The sequence below is a fragment of the Oncorhynchus clarkii genome, chromosome 29, assembly GCF_045791955.1.
Source record: "Oncorhynchus clarkii lewisi isolate Uvic-CL-2024 chromosome 29, UVic_Ocla_1.0, whole genome shotgun sequence".
Taxonomy (NCBI): domain Eukaryota; kingdom Metazoa; phylum Chordata; class Actinopteri; order Salmoniformes; family Salmonidae; genus Oncorhynchus; species Oncorhynchus clarkii.
The window spans coordinates 40,578,877-40,595,554 of NC_092175.1; the positions used below are offsets into that span (position 1 = coordinate 40,578,877).

The 16,678-nt window shown below is 47.7% G+C and overlaps 1 protein-coding gene across 2 annotated transcripts; it reads right to left on the minus strand.

Annotated features, from left to right (window-relative positions):
* Positions 1–14: 14 nt before the first annotated feature.
* On the minus strand, positions 15–16,081 carry LOC139388273 (spartin a). Of its 2 annotated transcripts, none has more exons than XM_071134840.1 (8): positions 15,887–16,057; positions 13,781–14,638; positions 9,096–9,290; positions 5,202–5,352; positions 4,930–5,124; positions 4,635–4,793; positions 4,356–4,446; positions 15–1,092 (listed from the first exon to the last, which is right to left on the minus strand). In XM_071134840.1, exons 2-8 carry the CDS (start codon positions 14,615–14,617, stop codon positions 840–842), a joined length of 1,881 nt encoding a protein of 626 aa, XP_070990941.1. In that variant the 5' UTR covers positions 14,618–14,638; positions 15,887–16,057; the 3' UTR covers positions 15–839. The 2 variants fall into 2 exon arrangements, with proteins under 2 accessions (XP_070990941.1, XP_070990942.1); XM_071134841.1 differs by lacking the exon at positions 15–1,092 and adding an exon at positions 2,101–2,591 and having other exon boundaries at positions 15,887–16,081.
* Between the last annotated feature and the right edge of the window lie 597 nt (positions 16,082–16,678).

A 16,678-nucleotide genomic window follows, 5' to 3' on the forward strand; every position in this document is an offset into this window, starting at 1 on the left:
AACAAATGACTGAATAATAAAATAGACAGTGTAATTACAAACCGCACAGAGAAAAATCAACAACAAGTGTCATTGATATATTGGTATATTTTGGCACAGATACAAATATGTATATATATATATATATATATATATATATATATATATATATATATATATATATATTACACATTCTATGAAACATATCCTTCATTTAATATGGCTCCAACATTCAGGGGAATGAACAGTTGAGTAGTCTACATACAGTAAGGTGAGATGGAACACAATGGACAGGTTCCATGTGAACTCTTCAGTGCTCAGTGCATTTCACTTCAATTCCATCCCCCAATCCTAACCTTAACCATAAAACAGCACCCAAGATCAGCTTTTAGGGGCAACTTCTCCCGACAGCGAAAGGTCTGGATAGATTTAAAAACAATATGATGCAAGCTCCTTTTTGCAAACTGGAGGCAGTGAAGAGCTATCACCATGATTCTTACATGTACAGCATTTACCCCATTCAGATCTATGAACACAGAGAGGGGCCAAAATATATGAGTCTATTAGCACAGAGAGGGGACAAAATAGATAGGGGCCTATGAACACAGAGAGGGCCAAAATATATAGGGGCCTATTGACACAGAGAGGGGGCAAAATATATAGGGGCCTATGAACACAGAGAGGGCCAAAAGATATGAGTCTATTAGCACAGAGAGGGGATAAAATATATCACGGCCTATTAACACACAGAGTGGTTCTTAAGATATAGGGGCCTATGAACACAGAGAGGGGCTTAAAAAGATTGGGGCTAAAATGTATAGGGGCCAAATAGACAAGAGCCACATACATGAGTATGACATCTATTTCTTGTCATCCTCATCCTTCTTCCTCTCCCACATCTCTTTCTCCTCTGGTCCTCCGTTGTGGTTGTGGTCTCCGACTGCGACCTGCGGGGTATCGTTTCGCTCTCTGACCACAGCTTTAGCTGTCTGTTTTCCGGCGGTTTTCAGGACACCCTTGATACCCAAGTTGTCCACGTTGAACGCGGCCACGCCCACGTTGATCACTGATTGGATGCCCGTGTCCGTGGCTTTGCTCACGTCATCGCCATACCTTCATCATAGGATGAGTAGAAGTGGGTGGGTTTAGTGGAAGGCATGAGGAGGGGAGAGAGGAGTAGGGAGGGAGAAGAGGGAGTAGGGAGGGAGGGGAGGGAGGGAGAAGAGGGAGAGAGGAGTAGGGAGGGAGAAGAGGGAGTAGGGAGGGAGAGAGGAGTAGGGAGGGAGAAGAGGGAGTAGGGAGGGAGGGGAGAAAGGAGAACGCAGGGAGGAATAGGGAGAGAGAGAGAGGAGTAGGGAGGGAGAAGAGGGAGTAGGGAGAAGGCAGGGAGGAATAGGGAGAGAGCGAGAGGAATAGGGAGGGAGAGGAATAGAGAGGGAGAGGAATAGGGAGGGAGAGAGGAATAGGGAGAAGGCAGGGAGGAGTAGGGAGAGAGAGGAGTAGGGAGAGAGAGAGGAGTAGGGAGAAGGCAGGGAGGAATAGGGAGGGAGGGAGGAATAGGGAGAAGGCAGGGAGGAATAGGGAGAGAGAGAGGAGTAGGGAGTAGGCAGGGAGGAATATGGAGAGAGAGAGAGAGGAATAGAGAGGGAGAGAGGAATAGGGAGAAGGCAGAGAGGAGTAGGGAGGTGAGAGAGAGGAGTAGGGAGGTGAGAGAGAGGAGTAGGGAGGTGAGAGAGAGGAGTAGGGAGGTGAGAGAGGAGTAGGGAGGTGAGAGAGGAGTAGGGAGGTGAGAGAGGAGTAGGGAGGAAGAAGTATGGAGGGAGGAAGGTGTAGGGAGGGAGGAAGGCAGGTGTAGGGAGGGAGGAAGGCAGGTGTAGGGAGGGAGAGAGTGTAGGGAGGGAGGAGTAGGGAGGGAGGGAGTGTAGGGAGGGAGGAAGGGACCTGGTCACCAGTCGTACATTATATAAGGAATAGTCTGTCATATTGGGCCTGGTCACCAGTAGTACATTATATAAGGAATAGTCTGTCATATTGGGCCTGGTCACCAGTAGTACATTATATAAGGAATAGTCTGTCCCATGGGACACAGATGTGAGAGGACAGAGAGAGACACTGACATTATTTGATTTCATATTAGGTTTATTAGTAACAAATCAGGAAAGAGTCTTCACATAAGAATGTCACCACCACCACCACCACCCAATACACACAGGCATTTAGCTGCCCTGTGGACACAGACACACAGGCCTGTCAGGACCCCTGCCTGTCTGAAAACAACCCGTAATCCTTCCCATTGCTTTGATCCGAGGACAGGTGTGAATAATATGAGGATGGATGATTTACACCTTCCACCACCAAGCCTTTCAATGGATTTGCTTCAGCCATGTTGGGTTAGATCAACACAAGACTATGACTAGGGGTTATGGACTAGGGGCTAGGGATCAGGGGTCGTTCTCAGACCAGACCAGAGTTATTCACATAGGCATTCAGTCAGTATTCAGTCACAAAGGTCAAAAGGTTACAATTCAAAAGGTCTCCGTCTTTACTCCCCGACCAGTCAGTCACCCCGTCAGTTAGAGGGGTTGTCTAAAAGACCTTCTAGACCCCGAAATCTGGAAAAGAAGAAGAAAGAGGGCGAGAGGGAAGGAAAGGAGAGGTGTGGAAAGAACGAAAGAAAGATATTATTTCCCCAAAGCTCCTGCTCATCCTGCCAGTGTGTTTCTCCCTATAATAACACTACATTGTTACCTTGCCAAAGACAGCATCTAGTGGTCTAAAGACGACACTAGCTGGTACCCAGACCCACCAAGATCATGACAGCATCTAGTGGGCTAAAGAAGACACTAGCTGGTACCCAGACCCACCAAGATCATGACAGCATCTAGTGGGCTAAAGAAGACACTAGCTGGTACCCAGACCCACCAAGATCATGGCAGCATCTAGTGGGCTAAAGAAGACACTAGCTGGTACCCAGACCCACCAAGACCATGGCAGCATCTAGTGGGCTAAAGAAGACACTAGCTGGTACCCAGACCCACCAAGATCATGACAGCATCTAGTGGGCTAAAGGCGACACTAGCTGGTACCCAGACCCACCAAGATCATTACATCATCTAGTGGGCTAAAGAAGACACTAGCTGGTACCCAGACCCACCAAGATCATGACAGCATCTAGTGGGCTAAAGAAGACACTAGCTGGTACCCAGACCCACCAAGATCATGACAGCACCTAGTGGGCTAAAGAAGACACTAGCTGGTACCCAGACCCACCAAGATCATGACAGCATCTAGTGGGCTAAAGAAGACACTAGCTGGTACCCAGACCCACCAAGATCATGACAGCACCTAGTGGGCTAAAGAAGACACTAGCTGGCACCCAGACCCACCAAGATCATGACAGCACCTAGTGGGCTAAAGAAGACACTAGCTGGTACCCAGACCCACCAATATCATGACAGCATCTAGTGGGCTAAAGAAGACACTAGCTGGTACCCAGACCCACCAAGATCATGACAGCACCTAGTGGGCTAAAGAAGACACTAGCTGGTACCCAGACACACCAAGATCATGACAGCACCTAGTGGGCTAAAGAAGACACTAGCTGGTACCCAGACCCACCAAGATCATGACAGCACCTAGTGGGATAAAGAAGACACTAGCTGGCACCCAGACACACCAAGATCATGACAGCATCTAGTGGGATAAAGAAGACACTAGCTGGCACCCCGACTCACCAAGATCATGATGAAAGGGGTGAAACAAAGAGAAGAGGAAAGCATAGCCCCTTAAAATAGAGTGATTGAAGATCACAGGAGGAGAAGAGAGGGCAAGTAGGAGGGGAGGAGAAGGGGGAGGAGGGGAGGAGAAGGGGGAGGAGGGGAGGAGGAGGAGAAGGGGGAGGAGAAGAGAGGGCAAGTAGGAGGGGAAGAGAATGGGGAGGAGAATGGGGAGGAGAGGAGGAGGGGAGGAGGAGGAGGAGGGAGGAGGGAGGAGAAGGGGGAGGAGGGAGGAGAAGGAGAAGGGGGAGGAGAAGGAGAAGGGGGGAGGAGGGAGGACAAGTGGGAGGAGGGAGGAGAAGGAGAAGGGGGAGGAGGAGAAGAGAGGGCAAGTAGGAGGGGAGGAGAATGGGGAGGAGAGGAGGGAGGAGGAGAAGGAGAAGGGGGAGGAGGAGAAGGAGAAGGGGGAGGAGGAGAAGGAGAAGGGGGAGGAGGAGAAGGAGAAGGGGGAGGAGGGGAGGAGGAGGAGGAGTGGGAGGAGTAGGAGGAGGGGGAGGAGTAGGAGGAGGAGTGGGAGGAGGGGAGGAGAAGGGGGAGGAGAAGGAGGAGGAGGAGAAGGGGGAGGGGGGGGGAGGAGGAGGAGGAAAGAGAGGGACTTACTTATGCTTCACGGTCATGACCGTCTCAGAGGTGACACTCTTGCCGATGTTCTTAGCTCCAGTTTCCAAACCAGTCCACATAGCGGAGAGACCTTAGACAGAGATACACAGGAGAATAGTTTGATTATCAGACAGGTAGGTCACTCTAGTACAGGTGGCTATAGGCCTAATAACAGAATCTGCATATCTACCATTCAAATAACTTTCAGAAATACTCTGATAATCAACATATTCTGTGTGTGGATCGAGGTCGCTACTATGCGTCTTTCTCTCTCCATACCCTTTATGCTGCTGACTGCCACCACCATAGCGCCATCCAGGTTGGAGCGGCCATCTTTAGTGTTCTTCATGGACTCAGGGATAAGTTTACTGCCATGTTTCTTTACATGAGGAGCCAGCTTCTCCCCCACACAGCCTACTACGGTACACACTCCGTCCACTGCAAACACACAAAACACAAGTTTACAAGAGTGTTAGTAGACACACACACACACACACGTTTTGGTGATCTTTATATGCCCACTCCATTCCATAGAGATATCATGTTTGTTTTGTACCCTCCTCCATATCCTTACCCAGGAACTGACTGACGCGAACAGCGCCCCCGGTGGCCTGTTTTGCGTGGTGCAGGCCCTTGGTAACACCAGGGCTGACCTCAGCCGGGACGTTCTCTGGGGTGATGTGTTCTCTCAGCTTAGACGCTCCTTTCTGGATGGCCTTACCTGTGGCCTCCGCTCCACGCACAAACCCTTTACTCAGCCACGATGCACCTGCAGGGAAGGTGGGATGTACAGACAGACTGCATGTTCAAATACATATACACCTACACACACACAGACACCCCTACCTGCCAGGATGCCTTGGGACATCTTCTCGCTCCATTCAGGTAGGGGGAGTTCTTCCTCCCCTGTCCCTGCTCCCGCCACCTCCACAGGGGGACCAATGGGAACCTTCTCACTCAGGTTCATGATCTCTGACCCTGCCCCCTCCTCTGGAGCCTAACAGACAGGAAATGAGGTCATGGAATAGATATCAACTTTTAGTATGTAGAGCAGAAGTTTGTCCTGATCACAGAACCCACCTGATCTGGGCCGGAGTCCATAAAGCATCTCAGAGAAGTGCTGATCTAGGACTTCCCAGTCCACCCCACCCCATTCCACCCCAGCCCATTCCAACCCCACCCCACTCCACCCCAGCCCCACCCCATTCCAACCCCACTCCAGCCCAGCCCAACTCCACCCCAGCCCCACTCCACCCCAGCCCCACTCCACCCCAGCCCCACTCCACCCCAGCCCCACTCCACCCCAGCCCAGCCCATTCCAAACCCACTACAGCCCAGCCCATTCCAGCCCCACCCCATTCCGGGGCGACAGGTAGCCTAATGGTTAGAGCGTTGGACTAGTAACCGAAAGGTTGCAAGATCGAATCCCGGAGCTGACAAACGAGAATGTCATTGAGAATAAGAATTTGTTCCTAACTGACTTGCCTAGTTAAATAAAAAGGTAACATTTTTTTTGTAATGATATTAAAATAAATTCCAACCCCACTCCAGCTCACGCCAGCCTGGACACATTCCTGTGAGCTGTAGTAGACTACAGTAGGTAACTGAGGAGAACCAGTGTGTTTCCACCCACAACACAATAACAAGCATTTGGTGATGAGTGGTGAGACAGAAACAAGAGAAATATGTTTCCTAAGAACACAGTGCACCAGCCTCCACTATAGGCCTGCAATAGTTAGCTACGTTTTATGTTGACTTAAAACCACTAATTAGTTTTGGTTACTTAAAAAATATATATGTAAAAACTGGTGCGTGTGTATGTGACTACACAGTAACTTGTGAACAAAGACACTTCGTAAGCATTGCTAATGTGGTGGATTTCCTTTGAATTGCAGCCTTTGAAAAATTTGTATGGGGACATTGAGGACATTGACCCCACAGATTCCAGTCAGCCAGCTCTAGTCCTCCCCAGTAGAACACTGTTGTAGTTCAGTCAGCCAGCTCTAGTCCTCCCCAGTAGAACACTGTTGTAGTTCAGCCAGCTCTAGTCCTCCCCAGTAGAACACTGTTGTAGTTCAGTCAGTCAGCTCTAGTCCTCCCCAGTAGAACACTGTTGTAGTTCAGTCAGTCAGCTCTAGTCCTCCCCAGTAGAACACTGTTGTAGTTCAGTCAGTCAGCTCTAGTCCTCCCCAGTAGAACACTGTTGTAGTTCAGTCAGTCAGCTCTAGTCCTCCCCAGTAGAACACTGTTGTAGTTCAGTCAGTCAGCTCTAGTCCTCCACAGTAGAACACTGTTGTAGTTCAGTGAACTCTAGTCCTCCCCAGTAGAACACTGTTGTAGTTCAGCCAGCTCTAGTCCTCCCCAGTAGAACACTGTTGTAGTTCAGTGAACTCTAGTCCTCCCCAGTAGAACACTGTTGTAGTTCAGCCAGCTCTAGTCCTCCCCAGTAGAACACTGTTGTAGTTCAGTCAGCTCTAGTCCTCCCCAGTAGAACACTGTTGTAGTTCAGTCAGTCAGCTCTAGTCCTCCCCAGTAGAACACTGTTGTAGTTCAGTGAACTCTAGTCCTCCCCAGTAGAACACTGTTGTAGTTCAGTGAACTCTAGTCCTCCCAAGTAGAACACTGTTGTAGTTCAGTCAGTCAGCTCTAGTCCTCCCCAGTAGAACACTGTTGTAGTTCAGTCAGCCAGCTCTAGTCCTCCCCAGTAGAACACTGTTGTAGTTCAGCCAGCTCTAGTCCTCCCCAGTAGAACACTGTTGTAGTTCAGTCAACTCTAGTCCTCCCCAGTAGAACACTGTTGTAGTTCAGTCAGCCAGCTCTAGTCCTCCCCAGTAGAACACTGTTGTAGTTCAGCCAGCTCTAGTCCTCCCCAGTAGAACACTGTTGTAGTTCAGTCAGTCAGCTCTAGTCCTCCCCAGTAGAACACTGTTGTAGTTCAGTCAGTCAGCTCTAGTCCTCCCCAGTAGAACACTGTTGTAGTTCAGTCAGTCAGCTCTAGTCCTCCACAGTAGAACACTGTTGTAGTTCAGTGAACTCTAGTCCTCCCCAGTAGAACACTGTTGTAGTTCAGCCAGCTCTAGTCCTCCCCAGTAGAACACTGTTGTAGTTCAGTCAGTCAGCTCTAGTCCTCCCCAGTAGAACACTGTTGTAGTTCAGTGAGTCAGCTCTAGTCCTCCCCAGTAGAACACTGTTGTAGTTCAGTCAGTCAGCTCTAGTCCTCCCCAGTAGAACACTGTTGTAGTTCAGTGAACTCTAGTCCTCCCCAGTAGAACACTGTTGTAGTTCAGTCAGTCAGCTCTAGTCCTCCACAGTAGAACACTGTTGTAGTTCAGTCAGCTCTAGTCCTCCCCAGTAGAACACTGTTGTAGTTCAGTCAGTCAGCTCTAGTCCTCCCCAGTAGAACACTGTTGTAGTTCAGTGAACTCTAGTCCTCCCCAGTAGAACACTGTTGTAGTTCAGTCAGTCAGCTCTAGTCCTCCCCAGTAGAACACTGTTGTAGTTCAGTGAACTCTAGTCCTCCCCAGTAGAACACTGTTGTAGTTCAGTCAGTCAGCTCTAGTCCTCCACAGTAGAACACTGTTGTAGTTCAGTCAGCTCTAGTCCTCCCCAGTAGAACGCTGTTGTAGTTCAGTGAACTCTAGTCCTCCCCAGTAGAACACTGCTGTAGTTCAGTCAGTCAGCTCTAGTCCTCCCCAGTAGAACACTGTTGTAGTTCAGTCAGTCAGCTCTAGTCCTCCCCAGTAGAACACTGTTGTAGTTCAGTCAGCTCTAGTCCTCCCCAGTAGAACACTGTTGTAGTTCAGTGAACTCTAGTCCTCCCCAGTAGAACACTGTTGTAGTTCAGTCAGCCAGCTCTAGTCCTCCCCAGTAGAACACTGTTGTAGTTCAGTGAACTCTAGTCCTCCCCAGTAGAACACTGTTGTAGTTCAGTCAGTCAGCTCTAGTCCTCCCCAGTAGTACACTGTTGTAGTTCAGTCAGTCAGCTCTAGTCCTCCCCAGTAGAACACTGTTGTAGTTCAGTCAGCCAGCTCTAGTCCTCCCCAGTAGAACACTGTTGTAGTTCAGTCAGTCAGCTCTAGTCCTCCCCAGTAGAACACTGTTGTAGTTCAGTCAGTCAGCTCTAGTCCTCCCCAGTAGAACACTGTTGTAGTTCAGTCAGTCAGCTCTAGTCCTCCCCAGTAGAACACTGTTGTAGTTCAGTCAGTCAGCTCTAGTCCTCCCCAGTAGAACACTGTTGTAGTTCAGTGAGTCAGCTCTAGTCCTCCCCAGTAGAACACTGTTGTAGTTCAGTGAACTCTAGTCCTCCACAGTAGAACACTGTTGTAGTTCAGTCAGTCAGCTCTAGTCTTCCCCAGTAGAACACTGTTGTAGTTCAGTCAGTCAGCTCTAGTCCTCCCCAGTAGAACACTGTTGTAGTTCAGTCAGTCAGCTCTAGTCCTCCCCAGTAGAACACTGTTGTAGTTCAGTGAACTCTAGTCCTCCACAGTAGAACACTGTTGTAGTTCAGTCAGTCAGCTCTAGTCTTCCCCAGTAGAACACTGTTGTAGTTCAGTCAGTCAGCTCTAGTCCTCCCCAGTAGAACACTGTTGTAGTTCAGCCAGCTCTAGTCCTCCCCAGTAGAACACTGTTGTAATCCATATGATTTATTGTTACTGCTACTGGTGGATCACTGACAAGCTAGGAGCTGGCTGTGAGAGTGTTTAACTGTGTGTGTTACTGTGTGTGTGTGTATAACCTCACCTGTACCCGTAGCTCAGTGAGTTGTGAGAGGAGGTCCTGAAAGGCATGTCTGTCTGCTGCAGGCAGTTCAGAGGACAGCACAACCCCTACGTAGGACCCGGGTATCCCCGCCATGGTGTCAGGAAACATAAAGATCCCAGAGGTAGACAGAAGCACTGGGGTGTCTGGAGTCAGGGGGTACAGCCAGTCACACACCTGCAACACACACACACACACACGTTAGGAAGGAGCACTGGGGTTACTAGGATTACAGTGTGTATGCCAGAGGTATTCAGTGTGACCCTCGTCAGGGTACAACCAAAACAACAACATGTACGCCAAACAGAACGTAGACTATATCACTGGTTGGCAGTTGGCATCGTCAGGGCTGGGAAACTGCTATTTGTTCGTTCAGACCCTATCCATGGTACATTACCACAGCCTGCAACACAACAGAACAGCAGAGTCATCTGTTAACTGGCCCCTATTGTACTGCTGGGACACTGAGCTACCCAGAACACAACAGGGTTAGAGTGAGACACCACAGGCCAGTCAACACACATGCCTGGGTTTAACACGTCTGACTAGATCACATCCCAAATGGCACCCTATTCTCTACATAAGGGTTAGAGCGGTGGACTAGTAACCGAAAGGTTGCAAGATCAAATCCCCGAGCTGACAAGGTTCAAATCTGTCGTTCTGAACAAGGCAGTTAACCCACTGTTCCCCTGAACAAGGCAGTTAACCCACTGTTCCCCTGAACAAGGCAGTTAACCCACTGTTCCCCTGAACAAGGCAGTTAACCCACTGTTCCCCTGAACAAGGCAGTTAACCCACTGTTCCCCTGAACAAGGCAGTTAACCCACTGTTCCCCTGAACAAGGCAGTTAACCCACTGTTCCCCTGAACAAGGCAGTTAACCCACTGTGCCCCTGAACAAGGCAGTTAACCCACTGTGCCCCTGAACAAGGCAGTCAACCCACTGTTCCCCTGAACAAGGCAGTTAACCCACTGTGCCCCTGAACAAGGCAGTTAACCCACTGTGCCCCTGAACAAGGCAGTTAACCCACTGTTCCCTGGTAGTTACATGCTTTTACATGAATGGGGGGGGGGGGTTACATGCTGTGTAATAACCACTAATTACTTCAAGTTTCAGCCATATATTCTATTGCGTGGCTGTTACTATTATTTTAAAATGTTAGAGATGCCAATCCTATTGTTTATCGTATGTAGTATTACTCCGTACTGCCATAAGTGCTATTATTGCATTGGTTTCACAAGTACTTTTGCAGAAGTGGTTTTAAAATGGTTGTATTGGTAAATATAGTATTTTGCATGCACACGATACCACAGCATTTTCCATAGTGGCACTTTATTAAAAGGTGTTTTATTGCGGTGCCATGGGCGAGCTTCTAATCCAGAGACCATCCCAGAGACCATCCCAGAGACCATCCCAGAGACCATCCCAGAGATCATCCCAGAGACCATCCCAGAGACCATCCCAGTCATCCCAGAGACCATCCCAGAGACCTCCCAGAGACCATCCCAGAGTCCTCCCAGAGACCATCCCAGAGTCCTCCCAGAGATCATCCCCAGAGACCATCCCAGAGTCCTCCCAGAGTCCATCCCCAGAGACCATCCCAGAGATCCTCCCAGAGATCCTCCCAGAGATCCTCCCAGAGTCCTCCCAAAGTCATCCCAGAGACCATCGCAGAGACCATCCCAGCCTGCTCTTGGAGCTTGTTCATACGCAGAGTAATTTACGACCTCGTGGCACCAGGGCAAATCTGATAAGGTCTCAGCCTGGCAGATTCTTACACAACACTGGAGAGAGAGAGAGAGAGAGAGAGAGAGGTGGTGCCATAAATCTTGACCCTTTGTCAATCCAAGTAATTAGTTTCTCTCTCCAAGAAGTGAATGTTTAAGTTTATGTTTATATTGATGCTGTGTTTATAGCTCTTTATAGACATGTTGTAAGTGTAATTGCTATTTATTCATGTACACATACTGTACCAGTCCAAAGTCTGGACACACCTACTCATTCAAGGGTTTTTTCTTTATTTTTACTATTTTCTACATTGTAGAATAATAGCGAAGACATTAAACATATGAAATAACACATATGGAATCATGTAGTAATCAAAGAAGTATTAAAACAACTCATTCAAAGTAGCCACCCTTTGCCCTGATGACAGCTTTACACACTCTTGGAATTCTCTCAACCAGCTTCATGTGGAATGCATTTCAATTAACAGGTGTGCCTTGTTAAAAGTTAATTTGTGGAATTTCTTCTTAATGGGTTTGAGCCAAACAATTGTGTTGTGACAAGGTAGGGGTGGTATACATAAGATAGCCCTATTTGGTGAAATACCAAGTCCATATTATGGTAAGAACAGCTTGAATAAGCAGAGGAATGACAGTCCATCATTACTTTAAGACATGAAGGTCAGTCAATGCGGAAAATTTCAAGAACTTTGAAAGTTTCTTCAAGTTCAGTCGCAAAAACCATCAAGCGCTGTGATGAAACTGTCTCTCATGAGAACCACCACAGGAAAGGAAGACCCAGAATTACCTCTGCTGCAGAGGATAAGTTCATTAGAGTTACCAGCCACAGAAATTGAGGCCCAAATAAATGCTTCACAGAGTTCAAGTAACAGACATCTCAACATCAACTGTTCAGAGGAGACTGTGTGAATCAGGCCTTCATGGTCGAATTTCTGCAAAGAAACCACTACTAAAAGGACACTAATAATAAGAAGAGACTTGATTGGGCCAAGAAACACGAGCGATGGACATTTGACAGGTGGAAATCTGTCCTTTGGTCTGATGAGTCCAAATTTGAGATTTTTGGATCCAACTGCCGTGTCTTTGTGAGATGCGGTGTGGGTGAACGGATGATCTCTGCAAGTGTGGTTCCCACCGTGAAGCATGGAGGAGGAGGTGTGATGGTGCTTTGCTAGTGACACTGTCAGTGATGCATTCTGCAGCGATACGCCATCCCATCTGGCTTGCGCTTAATGGGACTATAATTTGTTTTTCAACAGGACAAGGACACAAAACACACCTCCAGGCTGTGCAAGGGCTGTTTGACCAGGAAGGAGAGTGATGGAGTGCTGCATCAGATGACCTGGCCTCTACAATCACCCAACCTCAACCCAATTGAGAAGGTTTAGCATGAGTTGGACCACAGAGTGAAGGAAAAGCAGCCAACAAGTGCTCAGCATTTGTGGGAACTCCAGGTGAGAGTGTAACACTCACAATTCCAGATGACTTCCTCATGAAGCTGGTTGAGAGAATGCCAAGAGTGTGCAAAGCTGTCACCAAGGCAAAGGGTGGCTACTTTGAAGAATATAAAATATATTTTGATTTGTTTAACACTTTTGTGTTATTTCATCGTTTTGATGTCTTCACTATTATTCTACAATGTAGAAAATAGTAAAAAATAAAGAAAAACCCTTGAGTAGGTGTGTCCAAACTTTTGACTGGTAGTGTATGTTTTTCCATGGTCCTTGTAACCGGATTTAGTGACTAACAGTTTTTTTTTTTTTTTTTTTTTTTTTTTTTTACAAGGTCCGTAATTTCTCCGGATTTAGCGATCAATAGTTTTTACTGTGTAATTGGTTCCACGAGTGGAAAGAGAAAGACTTCTCATTCAGTAGAACCTCCCACCATCCTCCTCTCATCTGCCTAATGGAGGAGATGCATGCATTGTGACCTCACCACTGGGAGAGAATTCTAGAATTCCATTTAGGTCTGGGAATTCTTCGTTGTCATAGCAACACCAAACAAAGAGAAATGGACGGCAGGTTGCCTAGCGGTTAGAGGGTTGGCCCAGTAACTGAAAGGTCACTGGTTCTAATACCCAAGTTGACAAGGTGGAGAATATGTTGACGTGCCCTTGAGCAAGGCCCTTATCACTCATTTGCTCCTGGGGTGCTATACGTCTATGGCTTGTAAAACAACACATGACAATAAAACTATGGTAGACCATCCCACGTCTGTCTGTCTGTCTGTCTATCTGTCTGTGAAATGCTTGAGCACTGGGTTGACACGGTATCAATCTGTGGCATCTGCCATTCGTCTCACTAATCCTGAACTAAGAGATATGGCTACACTTCGGTTAGTCTCACTCATCTGGAATAAGATATGGTCTATGATGGTGCTTGTTCTGAGACAAGGGGAAACAACTTCATCTGTAAACAACAGATCTTATCTGGAGATAGAGATCTGGGGCATATTCAGTAGGGCACAACGTACCAAAACTTTTTGAAAAACGTATAAATATGAGGTTTCAGACCATTGGGTGCCTAATGAACACAACCCTGAACAAGACTGAATCCAGACTAAAACAGTTAGATGAAACTACCTCAAGCTGCCACAACCACAGTTACCCTCAACCCTTTTCTCTACTGCTCTTCTACAAACAGGAGTTTCTTTTCAATTCATTATGCAGTTACTCTCCATACACCTGGTAATACGATAGGTGTGTTGGAGACGATATACTATTTTCTATTGGTATTTTAAACACACACACACACAAGCCAACACCCACCCTCACCCTCTCTCTCACACACACACACACACACACACACAAGCCAACACCCACCCTCACCCTCTCTCTCATACACACACACACACACACACACAAGCCAACACCCACCCTCACCCTCTCTCTCATACACACACACACCCCAGTGGTTTCCTTACGTGTAGGAAGGCTGATGCTCCTCCGTTGGCCATGTCTTTGAGCTGGCTGCTGAACCTGATGATGCGTAGATAACCCGGGTACGATGGGGCGCTCACCTGGCCATCCGACGACACGAAAAACATCTGCACCCCCCGAGGGAGGAACAAAAGCTCCTCTCCGTCCCCCCCTACCCCTCCCTCGGGCTGTGGAGGTCCCCCCACCCTCTGCCCCCCCAGCCCCAGACCCCCTCCTCCGGCTGGGCTATAAGCCAGGCTGTGGTGCCCGTCGGTGGGCTGGGGGGTGTAGGCTGGGGGCTGTTCTCCTGGGAGCCCCAAGGGCAGGGCAGGGAGGATGGGCAGGGAGGGGGCCATGGTGATGCCTGTAGCCCCGGCAGAGAGGCTGTCTGTTGGGGTAGCCCCGGGTGGCAGTGTGGGGTAGAGATGGGGGAGGGGGTTGGAGGAACCAGGCAGCGGCATAGGGGGCACCAATGGCCCCAGGGTGGGATAGAGGCACTGGGAAGAGAGATCCACTAGATCCACCAACGCTGGGCCTCCCTGGCCCGCCGTCCCCACCCCTGCTGTCTCCATGTTTGCTAGTCGGGTGCTGATGTTAGTTAGAGTCTCCCTCATCTTCTGCTGCAACTGCCTGGCCGTGTCCCAGGGGGCTCCCTGGTTCTGTGGCCCCCTGGTAGGGACCTCCAGGCCCAGGGTTAGGTGCTGCCGTCCCCTCCTGTACAGCTCCAGGGCCTGGGCCCCCTGCCCTGCCTGGTCAGCCGCCAGGCCCCTGGTCAGACACTCCAACGCACGGTCATACTGGTCCCTTATCAGCAGCAACTCTGCTGGCTCTGCCAACGACATGTCTTACTGCAGGCTGGAGATCTAGACAGAGGAAAAGAGAGGGGGATGAGGAGAGGAAGAGAGGGAAAATGAGAGGGAGGAGAAAAGGATGAGACAGGGATGAGAGGAGAAACATGGGAGGGAAGACAGCGCAATGTGAGAAAAGAGGAGAAAAAAAGAGAAAAAAAGAGTTGGTGAGATGAGGGCGAAGGATGGGAGGATGGAGAGGGGGAATTAGAAGGGGAGAGAAGAGGGGGATAGAGGAGAGGTGAGGGGAAGAAGGAAATCAATAAGAAGGCCAATTGTCACTATTACTGTTTTGTATCTCTGTGAAACCAGCCTGCTCTCATAGACTAGACGTAGCATAGTGATATGTTACGTTTGGTTTGGTTACACAAGACAACAATTAAAAGGCAACAATTAAAATAGGGTGTTTTGCCGGGGTAGATGGGTGGGCATATAACGCAAACGTCTAGCAAGCCAAAGGTTGCAAGTCCGAATGTCATTACGGACAACTTTAGCAACGATGTACTACTTTTTAGCTACTTTGCACGTTAGTTAACCCTTCCCCTAAACCTTTAACCTAAATCGAAAACTTAACCTCTAGCCTGGCTAACGTTAGCCACCTAGCTAGAATTCGTAACATATTTTACGTTTCACAAATTCTGGACATTTAATACGAATTGTAATTTGTAACATATCATACGAAATGGGTGATGGACATCCACAAATGAATACCTACTGTACCATATGAAACTCAACATATCATTCTAAATGGAGTGTATTGGGTGTTTTACATACACAATAATACGAAATGCTCTGAGACCATGTTAGTGAAACCGGTTGTCAAATACACTCCCAAAGAGAATGACATTAGGTGCTATTAAGACCACACAATATTCAAATCTCTAATTTGATATTAAAATAAAAGCAATCCAACACATGCAACACGTTATTAGGTATTATAACTAGACATTACAGTTTAAAATTGTTTAGGAAGTAATCGTGACAGCTTTTTCCTCCAAATCTCTCAGCTATGCTTTTAGGGGGTTTGTCTGGCTGGTTCCACCTGTATGACAACATTCAACAGATGTTTTTAAAGCGTGATGTTTCTTTCAACAATAATGAAAACTCTTTGAATTGTTATGTAGACTAGTTCTTGTCATTTTGACAACAAAAAAAAATGCAGTTTTCTTAGGGTCAAATAACGACCTAGTAGGCTACTGTTGTCTACATAACTACTCAACTTTACGGACAGTCGAACACAAACCGAACCCCAAATAAACCTACCTTTAGCGGCAAACCCGTGATTTCAAACTACTCCAGAAATGGAAATAAGACGACAATGTTAGTTAATGAGAAGTAACATTGTAGGCATTTATCAAAAATACGTTTTTCTTTCTCGGATCAACGTGCGCCTATCCTGCTGTGTCTCGCTGTCCCCAAACATACGCATATCTGACATTCGCGAAACGCTGACAGGTTGAGGGTCGTCACTAGTTACCACAGCCACAAAGTCATAAACCCCGCCTATTTATACAATTGTATCTTCTTCAAATCTGATTTAAAACTTAACCCTAACCTCAACCCTGACCTTAACCACACTGCTGTCTAACACTAATGCTTGACATGGGATGAAAAACGCCCAGTAGACTGTATTCACACACAAATTCCCAAATTACATTATGTTATAGAGGCATGCTATTATTCCCTGTTAAGGGTTCATAGACATTTTGGCAGATGGAATTTCATGACTTCTCCATGACCAATAATTAGTGTTGTCTCTATATAGCCTACATTAAAAAGTCAGCATATGTGTCTTATTGACACTAGAAGGCTGCTCTGCCCTACCAAGCAAAAAGGCAGTAACTGCTCATTTGGTCGAAAAATGAGTTAATGTCGTTTTTTGCCACATTAAATACATAATTAATAATGTAGACAAGTACCCTGCCTCTATTGTATTGTGTTCAGGAGAAAATGTTAGCAGTAACTGCAGTGTGGACTATTAGACCAGGGCTGATGTTTAGGCTACAGTGTGGTGAGATAGACCAGGACTGATGTTTAGGCTACAGTGTGGAGTAT

What these genes read in the sequence shown, in the direction of transcription:
- LOC139388273 (XM_071134840.1), bottom strand. Translation starts at nt 14,617, where the DNA reads ATGTCGTTGGCAGAGCCAGCAGAGTTGCTGCTGATAAGGGACCAGTAT. An exon ending in TCGCGTCAGTCAGTTCCTGG is followed by an intron (nt 4,794 to 4,929) that starts GTAAGGATATGG and finishes GTGTGTTTGCAG; the next exon opens with TGGACGGAGTGTGTACCGTA. An exon ending in GGCAGTCAGCAGCATAAAGG is followed by an intron (nt 4,447 to 4,634) that starts GTATGGAGAGAG and finishes TCTCTGTCTAAG; the next exon opens with GTCTCTCCGCTATGTGGACT.